The 19,795-nt window shown below is 43.3% G+C and overlaps 1 protein-coding gene across 1 annotated transcript in view; it reads right to left on the bottom strand.

Annotated features, from left to right (window-relative positions):
• LOC138765548 (uncharacterized) overlaps positions 1-13,616 on the bottom strand; it is a 55,301-nt gene extending 41,685 nt beyond the window's left edge. Inside the window, exons 1-3 of the mRNA XM_069942579.1 lie at positions 13,532-13,616; positions 11,303-11,623; positions 10,563-10,886 (exon numbers count right to left, since the gene is read on the bottom strand). Coding sequence (XP_069798680.1) covers positions 10,563-10,886; positions 11,303-11,623; positions 13,532-13,568 — 682 coding nt within the window. The 5' untranslated portion in view covers positions 13,569-13,616. The remainder of the gene's footprint in view (positions 1-10,562; positions 10,887-11,302; positions 11,624-13,531) is intronic.
• Positions 13,617-19,795: the final 6,179 nt, after the last annotated feature.

The raw sequence follows: 19,795 nt of genomic DNA, 5'->3' as shown, positions 1-19,795 counted from the left end.
AGTTTCTGCTAGCAGCTGGTGAGAAAAGAGGTCCTATAGAAGCCCTTGTTTTAAGTAAGAGCTGATTGCTTTTATAGTGAGATGTGTTCAGTGTAATTGGCTGCCATTTACAATGCACAGGAGATGTTGCTATAAGAATCTGACCATTCACTCATCTAGTCACCATTATTACGAGCCCAGAGGACCCAAAACCCCAGCAGCAATAGATATTCACCAAGGCAAATTGTTACTTAAACAAAATTTGCTTTTAATTATTTTTAAACATGAAATTAGGATCAAACCTTAATGCATGACTATTAACTTAACAAACATAACTTAATCCCCTTCTAATTCCAAGCACACATGTATGCAATGTGCTTGCAAGTTTAGAAAAGTTCTTTAATTCACAAACCAATCTCACTTCTTATTCCTGCAAGTTCACTGGTTACAGGCAATTCGTTAACTGGGCACATAATTTAACATTTATGAAGTTCACCAGGCTTTGGTGTTTGAAAGGTAAGTGGTTACCGTTCAGGAAGGTTTTTGTTGGTTTTCATGGAGAGAGATTTGTTGTTCTCTGGACACAGAGTGATCCCTTTTAATTAGCCACATCAGTGTCTTTCCAAAGAAACTTGCTCCGTCAGGGTTTAACTCTTTCTTTCAGGTCATCATAGACCTCATTTTTGTTTCTCTTATTTCAAAACATTAGGCAGCCAGTCCTCTCCTCTTCTATGGACCACAAGGGCTTTGATCAGGTTGAACTAAGCACTCACAACACGTCTTCAGAATGGGGTTTATCCACAAGCTTGCCAGCTTGTTCTGTTCCAGTCCCAGCTGCTGCTGTGGAACTGTAGAATTTTAGAACTGAATTCTCTCCCTCGCTGTCTCTCTCTCTCTCAGAGAAAAGCCTGTTTTACTCTCTCTGCTTTCAAACCTACATCACCCTATTAGAATAGCAACCTCCACTCAGACAGACTGAGGCTCCAAACTTACTCCTCTGAGTTCTTTCATCTGTTGCTTTTCAAAACAACAATCTATTAGTGACTCCCTTGGCTTTTGCAAAGGCCTTTGGGATCAGAATGTCTTGCTTGAGCAGAGTTCCCGTATTTTAAATGAGATCTGTTTTGAACTGTTTGTATGTGACCTACAGTAAAAAAACTTGCCACACTTTATCGCCCAAAACATATCTGTATGCATTACAAACACAACACAATCTGTCACACTGTATCGTTGGAACAATGTGATTTTGTTTGAGGGGATGTAAAAGAAGATGCCAGGATGTTGCCTGCAGTCAAACTCTCAGTATCGTGGAAATACTGAGTCAGCTAGGTTTGTACTTCTAGCCGGGGAAGAAACTGGCAAGGGATCTAATATCAATATACAAAATTCTAAGGCATGGATAGGGAAAATAGAGGGATTAATTTTCACATTTCAGGGTTGTTTAAACCTGAAGGGCATAGGGGGGTAAGATTAGCAGCCAGGAGGATCATGGTGGAATTGAGAAATGAATTTTTAACCCAGATGTGAGAGGAATCTGGACATTGTAAGCACTAGAATTGTCATGGCAAAGAAAGCTTATGGTTTGACTGCTGGTCAATGAAGATTGGTATAGATGTGTATTGGGATAGTCAAGGTAAATGTGGTTGGCCAAAGGTGACCTGGGATGATCACATACCGATGATTTCTGTTTCCTTACCATTTCTGAGCTCTGGTGAAGCAGGAACATTGCTGGGCCAGTTCAAGGCCTCAATTGGTGGGACTGCCAATCCAATATAATCCGTAGAAACATGAATGCAAACTGTAGCCAGGGATTAGCAGGGATTGGGGGATGTCAGTGGCAAAAGCTCAGACTGGCATTCTGAGAATTAAGGAACTGACACGTGGTAACAGTCTGTGGAGATTTGGGAACTGAACCCCTTCCTCTGATTTTAGTGGAATCTTGACCATAAGCATCAGGAGTGACTTGCTGATCTGTCCTTGTTCATTTGAGTCTGAATGCAGACCTCGGTCAGGGTGATCAGAGTCAGGAAAATATGCTGAGCATCTCAGTCAGTCTCTGTGATCATTTACTGAGACGGATCCCATGCTGGGTGAAGCAAAGAGGGGGCATTCCCCACCCTCCTGCTCCCCGCACGACTCTGCTCAGCTGCAGAGCATCAGGATATCGGGGCTGTCTGAACCTTCCCAGAGACCACATGGATCAGATATTTCAGTGGAGATATGATAGCGTTCAATGAGATACATACTTTCAGATACATTTAGATGAATTTCGAGCAATGGATCATTGCTAGATGTTGTGATTCCACATTTGTACCAGCCCGTGTCTTCAGAGCAAAGATCCTCTATGGTAACAGTAAATATTCCTTGTTCCAGATTATCTGTGATGGATCTTCTGCGGAGCTTATTAAGTGGCCAACTTGTTTGTATTAAAACCGTATAGCGTTGATTCCAAATACGGCACCAGTATTTTGTGTGTAAGCGGTACAGTGCTGCATAATGACAATCGATTGTGATCGATCCCCCCACAGCTCCTCCTACTGTATCGTTTGCCCACAATGCAACTGAAAGTGTGGGGAAAATCTTTCAGTAAACGAATGAGAACAATCAACCTAACACAAGACAGATACAAATTCTCTGTGTGTGCAGAGGAATCTGCATGCTACAAAAGTAATACAATACAAGCAAGGTTGGGAGGAATGACCACAGTGCAGTCCTTCACTTCCTCATATGTCGGAACTAAAAACACAGAGGAACTCAGCGGGTCTCGCAGCGTCCATAGGTGGTAAAGATATGTAAGTGAGTTTTTCTGCCTGAGGCCTTTTTCAAGTTCAGGATGTCCCAAAGTGGGGACAGGCAGTGATGAGCATCTGCTGCAGAGTCACTTGTAAGGATAAAATGAATTGCAAGTTGCAAGTAGTCTGTGAGTAGCAATTGATTATATGTTCTTTGAGTATCTTCTTGCAACATCTTACGGCCAAAGTCTTATGGTTTGTTAAAGAGATTACACGGGTAAGTTTATTTTCCCTTGTTTATGAAAGGGTAAAGAAATAGAATTAGAATCATTTTTATTGAAGGTTTTACAAGATCAAACCAGCAACCACAAAGAAGTCATAACACACAGGGGTAAAGATGATCAATTACTTCATTAACAAAAAAATTCACCTTCTAACTTTAATTCAAATTCCCACTTTTAAAACAATGCCCACTGATTACCACTCAGTGGTGGTTTATCGTCCAAGCCCAGAATTTTTTTTATTTTCTGCACATGCTCAGTCCGTATCGCACTCTCTCAGCAGTCGACCTTCACCTTGGCTCTCTAAGGCAAACTGTCACTTTTTAACATAAAACCACACAATACATAGGCCAATACACAACACAGAATGCTGTAACATCTCCCCTGCTAAAAAAAACATTGGTGCACAAGAATAAATTTTTAATAATTAATGGAGGCATTAAATAAATAAATAAACACTCCATTTTTTTACAATAAGTATGTGATTAGAATCATATTTACCCAGATTAAAATCTTGACAATCTGCGATGACATTATCCATCCCCTTTATGTCTGACATAATTAAGTCATACTCTTAAGCTCCAATTCAATAACCATCTGTTCTTATTCTTCATTTTAGACAGAAAAACTAATGGATTATGATCAGTATATATTATTCATGGTTTTTGAGCAGTACAAAATACACATCAATATGTAGCAACGCTAAAACAAGAGGTTGAATAATTTTTTTGATGGTCGTTAAATTTTTTTGAGAAGTACGAAATAGGATGTTCTACTCCATCACCATTCTTCTTCTGTAACATACAGCACCAGCCGCTTCGTCACTGGTGTCCACGGCTAAAGAGAATGGCTTTTTAAAGTTAGGGGACACAATTACAGGCTGATGGCATAAAAAGGCCTTTAACTTCAGAAACGTTTCCTGGCATGCATCTGACCAGATAAATTTTTCTTTCTTTCCAAGTAGTTTTTTTAATGGGAGTGCAATTTCTGCAAAGTTTTTACAAAATCTACGATAGTATCCAATCATACCTAGAAAATTCCTAAGAGCTTTAAAGTAAAATCCAGGTAAGATTGTTTTGATGTTTTTTTAAACTCCTGAACTTTTGTCTATAAGCCTCTGGGACTAGTTCATAAGATTGGAGTATAGCCTGCTTTACAAATTCGTAATCAGCTGCTTGTTGTACAGTGAGACACGAGTATACTTGTTGGGCTTTCCCTTTAAGAACACTTTGTAGCAGGAGTGACCATTGGTCTGGTGGCCATTTTAAATTTACAGCTACTTTCTCAAAATGCTGAAAATACTGGTCTATTTCAGCTTCCTCAAATGGAGGAACTAACCTGACTTCTCTACTGACCAGAAACCTCTCCTCCTGGCCAGCACGTGGGTTTTAGGGCTTCTCCCTCTCCTTGCATTATGGTCAGATTTAATTTAGCTAGTTCTAGCTCATGCTTCCATCCTTTCTCTCTCACTCCTCCATTTCTGCCTCCCTTACTGCTTCCCGTTCGGCTTTCCTTCCTGCCTCTCTTTTTTCCTCTCACTTTAGTTTTCTCATAGCCAACTTTACTTCCTATGAAGTCTTCTCCTTTGGAAACTGTTCTAATGCAGCTTCTTCAAATACCCCCTTTCCTACATAGTGCTTAACAATCTTTCAGGCAGTTTCCTTTTTTTTCATCTCATTTCTTACTGTAAGAATTTTTAACTTGCCAACAATAACCATCAGTTCTGATTTTTTAGCCATTTTTAAATTAACCACTGAAGGGTTCACTATGAACTGGTTAATATTCGTAGTTGCTGGATTTTCTGCTGGTGATTTACACGCTCACCGTTTATTTTTAATTTCAAGCTGGAGGTTGAGTCAAACTCAGACGACTGATAACTAAGCACAAGTCAATCGCCCCTAAAGCTTCCAAATTGGTTTGATCCCGGACGATGTCCGCAAATTATGTTACAAGATCAAACCAGCAACCACAAAGAAGGTATATCATACAGGGGTAAAGCTGAACAATTACTTTATAAACAAAAATTCACCTTCAAACTTTAATTCAAAATCCCCCCCCCCCTTTTATAACAATTGCCACTGGTTACTTTGCAAATCTCTATAACCGTGTAAAACTAATAAATTCCCCAGCTGAAATATAACATACATAATCAAAGTCTTAGCTACACGTCCAACCAGGCCACAGAAAATCTTAGACACAAAACAAGCAAAAAACACACAAGACTCACAAAACTTCGATCTGAACCGAAGGAAAGATCATAAACAAAATTCAGTTTGTTTGGTAAACTGAAGACAAAAGATCTTTGAGAGAGAGAGAGCGAGAGAGAGAGAGCACAAAATTCAAATTTGTCTTCTTGTGTTGCTTGCAGGGAGAGGAACCACTGGCTTGGTCTGGATCCTTCTGGTTGCCTTTGGAATGTTTATCCTTTTTGAAATACCCAGTATTCTAAACTGTCCTCCAGGCCATGACTCATGCTTCGGGCCTTCTTCCACTCCACAGCACCACCCAGTGATGGTTTATGGTTTTTTTCTGCACATGCTCAGTCTGTCTCCCACTCTCTCAGCAGTCCAACTTCACCTTCGCTCTCTAAGGCAAACTGTCACTTCTTAACATAAAACCACACAAAACATAGGCCAATACACAACACAGAACTCTGTAATAAAAGTCTAACAAAGCTTTAGCACTGATTATCAACATTTCACGACTTGTAACAATATAGCAACTGATAATCGTTAACAATATTTACGATGTTGAATAAACTCTGCAAAACTCAACACAAATTTACTACGGCTTTATTTGAATGAGTAATAGACAACAACAACATCAACAACAATATTCTAATATCATACATTTGATCAGAAAGGAAAATAATTGCTTTGATTTTTGTCATTATTGTCAGTTTGATCTCTGTGGTTCTGTGCGATCTTCCTCAGTGTTGTGTGGCATCCAGTCCCACCTCAGGGGCCTGGCTTTAAAATCTCTGCTACCTCGGGTCCCGTGCTCAGAGAGTACGACACTGTTGCAGGTACTGATGGTCACTGAGATGCTGAGTGAAAGGTGTTCTGACATCAGGAGGCAAACACTCCACTGGTACGACTTGAAGGAGGGGAACAGGAACTCTGTGAGATGTTCTTTGTCAAAATCTATCACCCCAGTTACACGCATTGTTGGGACATTACTTGGCTATAAATTCCTGGGGTTGTGTGGCCGTCAGTAAAATGGAAATCATCGTTTTTCACCACAACAACATGAATTTTGCATTGTTACATCACTGAGGATATCCCTCCCTTCAGATTTGCAGAGGAAAGATACACATGGTTCATTCATGCAAGGATGAAAAGAGGAGTGAACAGAGGAGTTATGGGGGTCAACGAGCAGGATCTCAAAGAACGATTAGTACTGAGGATACCTTATGGTCAGTGGAAGAACAGTGAAATTCTTGGGATCCTCATTGTCTGGGAGTGAATGGAAGGGATCAGATTATGGCCTCAGGTGAGTTGATGGGCAATAGGCCCATCAAACTCACTATTCTCACATTTGACAGCACACCATTTCACATTACAAGTTTCTAACAGGACCAGAGTGCAATTACTGGGTCTTTCACATCGAAGGTGGACCTGCCAGCTAAATTGCCAACAAGCAATTTAAGGGGTTCCCATCTCCGCGGTGAATCATGTATCACACAATTACCGGAGGTTCATGATGTTCAGATGCTGGTAATGCATCAATGCAATACTGACGATATCCGAGTAAGTGGGACGGCCACTTTCGTTTTCAAATCAGCTGTCGAGTTGACCTGGTTAAGTTTCACTGAGTTCCCATACCACTGCTGAAGTAGGTCAACCAGGTTGACCTGCTTGACCCTTTCAAATTGCCACATAACTGGGCGCTGACTGTGCAAATGGCCCAGTTACCCCCATTTTACAGAGCTGTTTGAAAGGGCCTAAGGCAGATAGAATCCATGGGTAGAAAGGTTCCGTCAACGTCTCAGGTCGGGATCCTGCATGATTAAAATGGTGATATCCTGTATATAAAGGGGAAAGAAGCTGGGGGATTCGACAAGAGGTAACATGGCTGTGTTGAGCCCTCTGTGTGATGATGCTAAGGTGCCCAGTGAGACTCGTTCTCAGAATATTCCCCGTCTCCTCTATATACAGAATGTGGCATTGTTTACACCTATTGCATTGACTAGACTTTTCTGTTTACAAGTAATTCTTTGCTCTACTTGGGCCCATTTGCCTAGAATTCTTTTTTGTATATTCTGGTGTATTTCTTTGTGTTTGCAGGCCCCCTCATTGTTTTTTTTAACCACAGTTTGGGGCACCATGAGTTTGCTACTGAGCAGGGGTTCCTTGAACTTTTTGGCTTTCTTAATGGCTGATAGAATTTTAAATGGCTGAGTGTGTGCAGTGGAACTGAGATTCACTGCTGGTGGGTTGAGCTGATGGATGACTCCTCCCCATCGACCCATATATAAAACCCTGGTTTCCTGCCTAAACCCTGAGCACCACTGAAGTCTATTGAAAGACCCGACCCTTTGTTTAAGATAATAAAAGCATATGCTCTCCCTCCAATTGTGAGAGCTTTTATTCGTGCCACAATTTTGTTAGCTTATAACAAATGCTCGGGTGTAACAATAGTCTTCAGTTGGGCTGGCTATCTTTGCTTATGTGGTGGAGAATGGTATTATTGGCCTGGACCCCGATAGGATGCACCCCCTGTCAGAGCTCCCCACTCCAAGGACCATGAAAGCCTTGAGGAGATGCCTGGATTTTTTCTCATATTACACCCATTTGTTCCCTCAGTACGCCGATACGGTCCACTCCCTCTCGGCTGGTGCCCAAATGACTTTTACCTATGTCCGAAGCCACATTGCTAAAGCCATAATGCACACGGTGGACAAGAATGTACCTTTCCAAGTGGAAAGTGATGCTTTGGACGTAGTTCTGGCCGCTACCCTTAACCCATTACCCGGAACTGCAAGGCCACAAGCTCCAGAATCCCTCTGTGGAGAAGGAGTCTCAAGCCATTGTATAGAGGCCAGCAGGCACTGGAGGCACTATCTGGCTGGTAGGAAAGTCACGCTCCTCACTGATAAGCACTCAGTCGCTTTTATGTTCAATAACGTCCAGCGGGGCAAGATTAAAAATGACAGAATTGCTAGGTGGAGGATTGAAATCTCCACCTATAATTCTGACATCGCCTATCGGCTACATGCGTTTAATGAGCCTCCAGATTCCTTATCCAGAGGAAGCTGTGCCTCTGCACACACCGGCCAACTGATACCTCTGAATGATGAATTCTACCATCCAGGGTTTATCCACATGGTGCACTTTGTCAAGGCACGTAATCTGCCCTATACTAAGGAAGATATCACTGAAATGACAAAGTTCTGCCAGGTCTGTGAAGAGTGCAAACAGCACATCTATCACCCTACTAAGGAGCACCTGATAAGGTCATCCTAGCCCTTCGAATGGTTCAGTGGCGATTTTAAGGGACCTCACCCCTCCACAAACAGGAATACATTTTTCTCTCCATCATTGATGAGAACTCCCACTTCCTGTTCTCTTTCCCGTGTCCAGATACCTCGACCTCATCAATAATCAAGGTTACAGATTCTATTTTTTACCTGTTTGGATATCCTGGCTTTATCCATAGCGAACAGGGCTCATCATTTATGTGCAAGGATCTACATCAGTATTTACTGGCAAGGGGCATTTAATCCAACAGGACTATGAGCTACATCCCCCAGGGGAATGGGCAGGTTGAAAAAGAAAACACCATGTTTTGGAAAGATCGGCATCAGGAACTACCCTCTCAACCTGGTTCACCACACCAGGTCCGGTCCTCCCAAGAAAGCACGTAAAGGGAAGCAAATCCAATGTTCTGATGGAGAGGCTGAGACTATTCCCTGCCAACCCTATGAATGCCTACATGGAGTACCCTGATGGCAGGGAGGATACCGTCTCCATCAGGGGCCTGGCATCTACCGGAACAGAGAGTCCATTGCTCTAAGGTGACCCACGAGTTACAGAAGTCCTTTTCACCACCTCCAATCAGGGCCTCAGGAGATTTGGTTCAGGAAGAAGAAACATCTCCCTCCGTCATAGAACCAGACATCCTACCGTCCACTGTACCATCCCTACAAGGGGACCAGGAGACCCAGGGAGCCCATGGCCCACCGGGGCAGAGGCGCTCCTCAAGGATTTCCAGATCCCAAGATTATTTAAATCTGTAAATAATTGTATATATCTTGATTTCTTTTTGCTGAGTCTGTGTTCTCCGTCATCATCCACGGACCCTAATACTGCAGAAAGGGGTGAATGCAGTGAACTGAGATTCACTGGTGATGTGCTGTGCTGATGGCTAGTTCCTCTTCCAGGCTCCGCCCCATCAACCTATAAATAACCCAGGTTTCCCGCCTAAACCCTGAGCCCTACGAAAATCATTGGAAGACCATCCCCTTTGTTATAAGCTAATAAAAACATATGTTCTCCCTCCAATTGTGAGAACTTTTATTTGTGACACAGTGTGTCAAAACTTTGCTTGACCTATTCAAATCGGGCTTTCACTGTTTTATGAACATTGAGGGCTATCCCAAGCAGAGAGGGTCATTGGTGTCTCCCCCGCTTCCCCTACCAACCCCCACTCCCACCATTGACGTGATCTACCAGTGTCTTTGTTGCAAAATAACCGAGAACCCAATCGACCCCGCACACTGCATCTTTCAGCTGCCCCTGTCGGGAGAGAGATACAGGAGTATCCGAGCCAGCACCACCAAGCGACCTGATTTGAGAAGCACATTATCACGTCAGTGGAATTTGACGGCAATGAAGACAAAGAGACGGAGTGCCATTACCACAAACACAAAAGCAGCAACAACAGGGGTCACAAGAGCAAACCATTAACTGCACCCTCTGGTGGTAATTAACTCGGCACGGTGAGAGTACGGGTCAGCGCCACCCTGTCACAGCGCTGGTGTCACGGGTTCGAATCCAGTGCTGTCTGGAAGGTCATTGCATGTTTTGAATGACCTGGGTTTACCCCGGCTGCTCCAGTGTCCTCCCACTATGGAAAATAAACCACATGAACTACCATCTTGTAACACTGGATAACACTTTACACACACTATGTTACAAAAGTAATAATCCATTATCTACTTACTGCACAAGGCCACAGTCATAAAGAGAAGGCAGCAGGTGGCTGGATATGATGAAATAGGTGGCTCTAAACATGTTCAGATTAATGGGTGGAGAATAATGAAAAGCACTGGCCAAGGGATGACGTTATGAATGATTGGGGGCAGAAATGTGATGAAGTCAGGACTCTAATATTAAAAAAGGGAAGTGTCTCGTAGCAACAGACATTTCAGGGTCCAGGCTTAGATTTGCAAATAAAGGTTTCAACTTTCCTGAAGAATTCCCCGCCGTTCCTGACTCATTTTTGAACATCACCAAACCACAACACCACCTCCAAAGAAAGATGGGTTTCATAGGGCAGCCGGGATTCAATCGGCTTCTAATATGTTGCAAATTCAATGTAACATTTCACATTTCAAGTGAACACTTGCCTTTGCCATTCATCTCTGTCATATAACGGCAGATCTCTCCTCCTCCACTGAACACTGTCACCTTGATAACTTCACTGCGTTTTGTTCCAAGTTGATTGGAGGATTCACAGAAATATTGATGATGTTGGTCTTTGAAGAATTGACAATGTAGTTCCAGTTTATTGGTGGCGGAGACCCACGAATCCCCAAACGGGGTCTTTTCATACCATATGTAGTGAATGGGAAGGGATCCCTGGGCAGACTCACAGGACACCGACACTGCACCTCCCAGACATGACACGTTTGGTGGGGACAGGTATCGAAGCTCAGGAACAGACACGGGTTCTGTGGGAAAGGATCAAACATTCAGACACTGAGTGAACGTGTGAAAAGAGAAAGGCAGGAATGAGTCAGATATCTCCCAGATGCTCGGTGACCATAGGACGAGAATGTGATGATGTTTGGCTTCAGTGACCTGCAGCAGAGGCTGTGAGTGGCCCACAGGGTGCTGGGGAGGGGCTTTTCTCCATGCTGTGGAGGGAGAGATGGCGCTGCTTTGCCACGAGGTGGGGGTTGCCCCTCTGAGGACAGCATCTGACTGTCCCTCACCCAGAGAGGGTCATCTCCTCAGTCATCAGACCTTTCCCCAGGACACACATGTGTGGTTCCTCCCCAGGACACCTGCTGACCACACCCCTCCCAGAGAAAACATGGAACAGGCATTTCAGTGGAGACATAAAGTCAATTACTGACAAAATTACCTTCAGTTACTAGTAGATGTACGTTGAACTTTGGATCGATGGCAGGTTGTGAAATTCCACAACGGTACCATCCCGTGTCTCCAGTCTGAAGATTCTCCATGGTAATAGTGAATATTCCTGCCGTGGGGTTATCTGTGATTGACAGTCTTCGCTTACGTTCATGGTCCCCGTTTGTTGACACTAACACAGAACACAGATGAGTCCACTCTCGGCACCAGTATTTCTGGTGTGAACGGTAACTTGCTTCATAGTGACAGTCGATTGTGATCGTTCTTCCTCGAACTCCACGCACATCTCTCTGTGCCCACAATGCACCTGAAACTGAGGGAGACAATTTGAGATTGGAGGGAAAGGAACTGTTTAGTGCAGCAGACACATTGTGAAGATAATATTAATATCAGCCCATTTCACACCCCCAGGATGTGTGCATCACCGCAGCCAGTTATGCGGGTCTGACCCTGTTATTCTTCCAGTGGTGTCCATGTTCTCTCTCCCTCTTTCCTCTTTCTGTCTTGCCCACTCTACCCCTCCTTCTCCCTGCCATATCTCCTCTCACTCTCCTTTCCTCACCTCTCTCCAACCATCCATTTCTTTCTTCTATCACTGTCTCTCTCTCTCTCACTCACTCTTCATCTCCCTCACTCTCCCTTTCTCCACTCACTCTCTCTCTGTCTCATATCTCTCTCTATGTCTTTCTTCTCCTTCTCTGTTTCCCCTTCTCTCTATTGACCTCTCTACCCTTATTCCCCTCACTCTCTCCCTCTTTCTCTATCTTTCTCTGTTATGCCTGCTCTACCACTCTAACACTACCCTTTTACTCCCTCCTCTCCCTCTTTCTGTGTCTCTCTCCCTCTTTCCATCCCTTTCTCTCCTCTGTCTCCCTCTCTCTTCCCTCTCTCTCTGTATCTCTCTGTATCTCTCTCTCTCACACACACTCTGAATCATAACTTTTCTTAAGGAGTTTAAAGAATAAAATCATCTGTAAACATGGCAAAAGACATTGGAGAGATTTATTCCGTGATGCCTTCAGCGGAGCAAGCAGAAAATTAAATTAATACTTTTCTCAGAAGAAGAAGATGATCATGTGTCTCGAACCCTGTGCAGATTTTGCAGGTTAAACATCCATTTAAAATCCGAATTCTTCGTGGGCTCTCAGACAAATTGGTGAATGTTGGTATTGTTAGTGGGTGCAGATTAAAGCAAGTGACACGGCTGCACCATAATAGTTGGGCAAGGATCTGACTTGGAGGCAAAATGAATGTCTGCAGATGTGGGGCGCCAGTGCAATGCAGAACTGTGCTGGAGAAATACAGCAGGTCACGCAGCATCCATAGGAAGTAAAAGCAGTCAAGGTTTCAGACAGGAGCCCCTTGTGGGGGATGTGGATCAGACGCGTTCTGACATGGTCGCTTGGGTCTTCCCTTCGCACCCTGGACAATTCTGTCAATCATTTACACCCAGAGTTCCATCCTGCTGTTTCTCTCATAATGAGTCAGATTACCGTTACAACATTGGTCATCACATTTTCTACCATTACACTGAGAACACGTAACGGGGCATCGAACCACTATATCAACACACAACGTGCAAATTAAACTAAATCTCTCAGAATCAGAACGTAGTGGTCATGAAATTTGCAGCAGCATGATCGGGCAAACGTCCATCTACAACAATAATATATATATTTAAAAAATCATAGAGCACCAACTGAAAGACAATATCTATGCTGGATTGAACATTCAGGAATCTGATGGCAGCAGGGAAGAAGCCGTCCTTGTTCCACTGAGTGCTCGTCTTTAGGCTCCAGTACCTTTTTCCCGATAGTAGCAGAGGGAGGACGGCGTGGCCTGGGTGGTGGGGGTCTTTGAGGATAGAGGCTGTTTTTTTAAGATGGAGCCTCATATAGCTGTCCTCGAAGGAGTGATGTCTGCTCCCTGTGTTGGTAATCAGTGAGGAGGAAATGTTGCTTCCTGTTCATTGCTCTTTTGTACCTATTCCCTGTGATTCCAATCCTACATAATTATCGGTCAATCTGGAGCCCATTAAAAGCTAAAATTGTGTCTGCTTCCACCACAATGCCAGGCACCCTATTTAAAAATGCTTCCCCCATATGTCACTTTAATTTTTCTCCCAGATACATATATTTAACCAACTCTGTAGTGAAAGTGGATCATTAGACACAAACTAACCCTGATTCCCAAAAGATTTCGATGAGACTGTGTCACTCACCAGGCAGGGAGTAGAGGAGGAACATTGGAATCCACATTGTTTTAGTCGCTGTGATCAGGTCTGCACTTGTCCTTTGGTCAGCTCTTTGTTCTCACATTTAAATAGAAATGAGGAAGGAAGCAGCAGGAAATTTTGTAATGAAACTACAGTGTGAGGTTTAAAATAATGTCATCTCATTTTCAGATGACACAACGGTATTTTGCCTCATCAGCAATAATGCTGACTCAGTACAGAGAAGATATGGACAATCTTGTGAAATGGTGTGAGAATAACAACCTGAGTCTCAATGTGGACAAGATGAGAGATGAGCATGGGCTTCAGGAGGACCAGGAATGACCACATGCACTACACATCAATGAATCTATATCGGTCTTCCTGAGAAGAGCTACTGCCCACCATTATGTCAACCTTCTATAGGAGTTCTATCGAGAGTATCCTGGCCGACTGAATCACAGTGTGTTAAGGATGCTGCAGAAAAATGGACCAAGGTCAATCCACAGCACCATAAATGTGGCAGAGAGGATTACTGGAATCTTCCAGTAAGAGGAGACCTGATAGAGGCCTACAAGATTATGAGAAGCACAGATAGGGTGGACAGCCAGCAGCTGTGTCCCAGGGCAGGAATAGCAAACACCAAAGGACATGTGTACAAAGTTAAGGGAATGAAGTTTTAGGGGAGACATCAGAGGCAGGTTTTTACATGGTGAGTTGTGGGTGCCAGGGATGACTTATCAGGGATGGCTGTGGAGGTTGAAATATTAGGTACTGTAATGGAACATTTGGGAGATAAATTGGCAAAATTAGCATAGGTTACATACACACACACACTTTAAAACAGATCTTATTTGAAATACTGAAGAGATATTTAGTGAATTTATAGAAACTATGGAGAATGCTGTGCACATTTCACCAATAGGTGCTAATTGAAATGATGTCATTAAAGCTACAAGCAGGAGACACTCTGGCTCTTAAAAGCTCTTTGCAAAGGTTTTGCCAGAGTGCACAGAAAGGTCAATCCTGGGTTTTTGTTTACCTAAAGTCAACAGCTTAATCAAGAAGACTAACTCCTATTGTTTGCTGGAGAAGGTCAGGGGTTTTGCAAGTGAGAGAGTCACATCGGCTTTCTGGCGGTTGGAGAGAGAGAGACAGACAGACAGCTGAAACAAGCAGGAGAAGCTGGGTGGAACTGAAACAAACTCCAGAGAGGTGGATGGCCATATAGTGCTATTTGTCTGATGCTTCTCTTGGATTAAGTGGAACAGAAATGAACTCTGTAGGAGTCTAAAAGAAAAGAGGTTATCGTCTGGAGAACCCTGACGGGGCAAGTTTCATCAGTGAGACAGTGAGGTGACTATTGATGTACCTCAGTTGTGGAAATCCTGGATCAACAAATCTCTCTCTGCAAACCCTATGAGAACCTTCCTGAGCGGTAAGCATTTACCTTTTGAGCACCAAAGCCTGGTGAACTTTATACATGTGAAATTCTGTGCACAGTATAAGAATTGCCTGCAACCAGAGAACTCGGAAGAATGAGAAGTGAGATTGAACTGTGAACCAAAGAACTTTTCTTACGTTTACACACACATTACATACACGTGTGCTTAGAATTAGAAAAGGGTTAAGTTGGGTTTACTTAAGTTAATAGAGATGATTTAAAGTTTGATACTGTTTTCATGTTTAAAGATAATTAAAAACAACTTTTGTTTAAGTAGCTACTTGTCTTGGTGAATGTCTATTGCTGCTTGGTTTTGGGGTCCTTTGGGCTCATAACTACATTAAAGAGATTCTTAGAAAGGCATGGATGAAAGAAAAAGAGAGGGTTATAGGATAGGGAGTGCGACAGCCCAGCATCGAGGGCTGAAGGGCCTGTACTAAGCTATAGTGCTGGCCTGCACCAGCTAATTAACACAATGGGGAGATGGATACAGTTGTACATTGAATAAACAGAGAGATATGGGACATTGAGACTTTGTGAAAACATTTTGCTGGTTGGGAAGAGAGAGTTGCTGTGAACCAAGTGCACAGAAACCGAGTTCAATCGGCTCACAGAATCTGCAACTGGGCAGTGTCAAAATCAGAATGGAGAGTAGGGAGATTTACATTTCAACGATAGGTTTAAGATGAGTGGGAAGATGCAAAAGGGAATTGAGGGACAACTGTTTCCACCCAGTGGGTGGTAGGAATATGGAACAAGCTGAGAGAAGAGGAGCTACAAGTGGGTACAATTCTGGCATTTAAAATAAGTGGGTACAATTCTGGCATTCAAAAGTCAGGCAGTGACATGGATAGGAAAGGAGTCGAGGATCAGGGCCAAACACAGGCAAGTGTCACTGGCTCAAATAGGCAAGTTGCTCAGCAAGGAACTGTTCCTCTCTGTAACATCCTTCTGTGGGCTCTCCCACTGTGAACCAGGCAGAGAACAGGACAGGCATACTACTGACCATGTGTGAACTGAACAGTCTGATCAATAGCAAAAGTGCAAAAAGAATATTGATGAGTCCAGGCATCACAAAAATATCACCCATACCATTTCCATTTGAAAAAAATTCACAAAAACATCCCATGGTAAAAGTAAAGTAACAAGACGAATTATGATTAAGGTCAAATTGTGTGTCAGCATTTTAACGTAACAGGTAAATCTGATCCCTTCACAGCGGCTTCCTGCCATTCCAGGAGCCACATGTTGTAATTTTCACCCAATATCTGTTGATCCCTCTACCCCTCAGAAAAGCAACCAATTACCTCCTCAGTAACTTTCAATTGATTTGGCAGCCTATAACTCCACAGGTTCACCACTGTCCAGGAGAAGATGAAGTCTCTGGATGTGTCGGGTGTTTACGGTCTTCCTATTGATGCTGGTAACACATAACAGATCATTAGCGGTCATGACAGGATTGAAGTTCAGATTTTCATTGGTGGGAGAATCTCAGGTGAGAGGTCATAGTTAAGGATTAAGGCGCTGTCATTTAAAAGTGAGCCTCATGCACATTTTGTTTCACAGAGGGTAGTGAACACTATTTATCTCTCTCCAGGATTTGTCCCTGCAGGATCAAGGCAGCCACCAATATCCTGGTGCTCAAGAGAGCACAGGTAGCTGGACTAAATGACTACCATTCAATGGGACTGAACTCCATGATTATGAAGTGCTTTGAGCGCCTAGTAATGGAGTGGATCAAAGGGCACCTATCAGTGATAATAGACCCATTCCAGTTTGCCTATTGACCAAACTTACCCACAAACAATGCAAGAACCTTGACCCCTCCACTCCGTCCTGACCCACCTCGAGGAGGATGCCTCAAGCAATGCTGTGCTTCGTGTGCTAGCCAGACAAGTCAACTCATCATAAAATGATGGTTTAGGGAATAGTGATGCAAAAAGTTAAATAGTGGAGAGTGTAGAAAAAAGTGCAAAGACAGGCTGTAAAATTCTTCTGTTTTAGATTCTTAGTTAATTTTGTGTCTGTCTCTTTAAGAGAACTATTGTTTGTAGTGTTACCATAGTGACTGTGATGTAATGTGTCATAATATCCTTGCAGACTAACTGCTTGCTCTTTTTCCACGAGATGTGAAGGAAGCGTGATCATGAGAAAATTTTCTTTAAATTTTGTATTTCTATATATTTTTTATCTATTTAAGTTTTTGTATATCTATATTTTTGTATCTTTGTATCTTGACATTAATGGCTAATATCCAGTCTTTAGAGAAAAGTGAAACATTGACCATTTCCACTCGTGGATATGGTTCAGTTTCTCATTGAATGCTCAAGGTTCCAACATCTGCAGTGTTTATTTTTTTGTGTGTGTTTCTCTTGGAATATCCACTCTGACTGTTATGCACTGGACAGGCAATAAAGGAGAAGAATTGGAATCCCCATTGTTTTATTCACAAGGTCCACACTGGTCTGCCCAGAGCAAAATAATTATAGAATATAAGTAAGGAAGAAAGCAACGGGAAGCCTGATAATTATTCCGCAGTGAGCAGAATGATGAAATCACATTAGACTGTGATATCCTCTCGGATATGTTTATTTTTAAAAAATCTAAATGATTAAATAGGGGGAGATGCTTAAGTTGTTAGCAGGTGTTTTGGTGAATCGTGAAGTGAGAGGTTGAAAATAAATATGTCATAAAATTGTTCAGCACGTCATGAAGAAGGGCTCAGGCCTGAAATGTTAATATATCTATGGACACTGTGAGATCAGCTGAGTTCCTCCACCATCTCTGCATTTTTACTACAATCACTGCAGATTTTTCATGTTTCATTCCATAAAATTGTTCAAGTTGAGTGAAAGTGAATTTCCCCTCACACCCAACAGTGGGACGTGGGGTAGTGAGTGTGGCTTATGAGAATATGCTTGGCTTGGGATAGGTGTCAGAGCTTCAAGCAGGCATTATCACGGGCAGGGCTCGTACCAAGGTCAGGATTGTTCTCCCACTGCAGGGACATTCCGCTGAGGTCAGAGCAGGCAGTGCTGTTTTGGAGTTTCCCAGCCACATGGAACAAGAACATTTGTGATTAGTGGAATGAACTGGGATTCAAGCCAACCCCGCTCTCTAAACAAGCCCCACACATCAGACCACGCTGTGGCCAAGGTCAAAGCCTCGCCTATATCCATAAATAGCCATGCTCAGCACCAACAGAGAAGCTTGATAAAGGGTCTGGCCAAAAGGTTGACTGGCCATTACTGTCAATAGATAATCCCTGACCCTCTCCAGCTTTCCTTTTTTCACCACCTCTTCTCAGCTCAGGGCTGAGAGTTGAGGGTGGAGCATGAAGATCAGGGAACCACCGATGGGCATTCACCACCAAAATCAGATACCTCCATTAAACATGCAATGGGCAGATTGTGGGAGAGGTGTGTAGTGGTCCACCACCAGCCTACTGCAGGGGGCAACCTTTGTACCTGCAGGAGTGTAAGGGGACAGAACAACACCTGGCCGGCTGCCAATCAGTCGGCCTGAATGGATCAAGCCCCACCCGGTCGCGTGTCAATCACCCTCCGGGATATAAGCCTGCACCGGCCTCCCAAGGCCTCACACTGAGTTGTTGCAGCCACAGCCAACCTGGTTCTGTGGAGGTTTTTGTGGATTAAAGGCTATTGTTTAGTTTTTACCTTGTGTGTGTCTGATTCTATCTAACAGCGCACCACAAGGTGCAAATCCCAGGAGCCGGCTAAACTGCAGATTATCGTCACTATTATGCACCATCCCCCAGACCAAGTTGGGACAGCCCACCACAGCGAAAATGGGGGCAACAGCATGGAGGATGGGGTGGCTCAATAAGCTGATGGCTGTCCAACTGCAGGAGATGACTCAGACACCAACCATGGACTTCATAGGAATTCAGACCAAATGTCCATGTACTTCCCACATGTACGAGCTGAGCTTAGGCTAAGTGTTTGTGTGTGGGTTTTTTTTAAGGTTATCGTCTGTAAATAAGCTTTATATTGATAGAGGTTCTGAATCGAATTGTTGACACATTTTCTCCTGCTGAAATCCTCACCAGTAATACACAAACGTACCGATGAAACCCCTAGGTCATCCACTGGATAGAATACTTCAGATTTATTGTCAGTGTACATGCATGTCATCACATGACATGATTCCTTTGCCTCCAGATGAGGCAGAATTACCACTTACTGGTAATGCAACAAAAAAACTGTACACAATGTACATATGTAAACAGATAAAGAAATGTAAACAAACTGCAATACAGAGAGAATTTTTTTTAAATCAATAAAGTGCAAAAGTAAGAGTCCTTAAATGAGTCGCTGATTGAGTTTGTCGTTGAGGAGTCTGATGGTGGAGGGGGAGCAGCTGTTCCTGAACCTGGTGGTGCGAGTCTTGTGGCACCGATACCTCTTTCCTGATGGCTGCAGCGAGAACCGAGCGTGTGCTGGGTGGTGTAGATTTTTGATGATTGCTGCTGCTCTCTGACAGCATCGTTCCCTGTAGATGTTCATGAAGGTGGGAAGGCTAGGCTGCGTCCACTACCTTTTGAAGCGCTTTACATTCAAGGGTATTGGTGTCTCCATACCAGGCTGTGATGCAGCCGGTCAGCACACTTTCCACCACACATCTGTAGAAATTTGGCAGGGTTTCTGATATCATACTGAACCTCTGCAAACGCCTGAGGAAGTAGAGGCACTGACATGCTTTTAACACAATGCCATTAGTGCGTTGGGTCCAGCAATGATCTTCCAAGATAGAGACTCCCAAGAACTCTGGATGCTGCATGACCTGATGAATTTCTCCAGTACATTTAT

This window comes from Narcine bancroftii, chromosome 5, assembly GCF_036971445.1.
Source record: "Narcine bancroftii isolate sNarBan1 chromosome 5, sNarBan1.hap1, whole genome shotgun sequence".
NCBI lineage: Eukaryota > Metazoa > Chordata > Chondrichthyes > Torpediniformes > Narcinidae > Narcine > Narcine bancroftii.
This window is presented reverse-complemented; position numbering and strand designations above follow the sequence as displayed.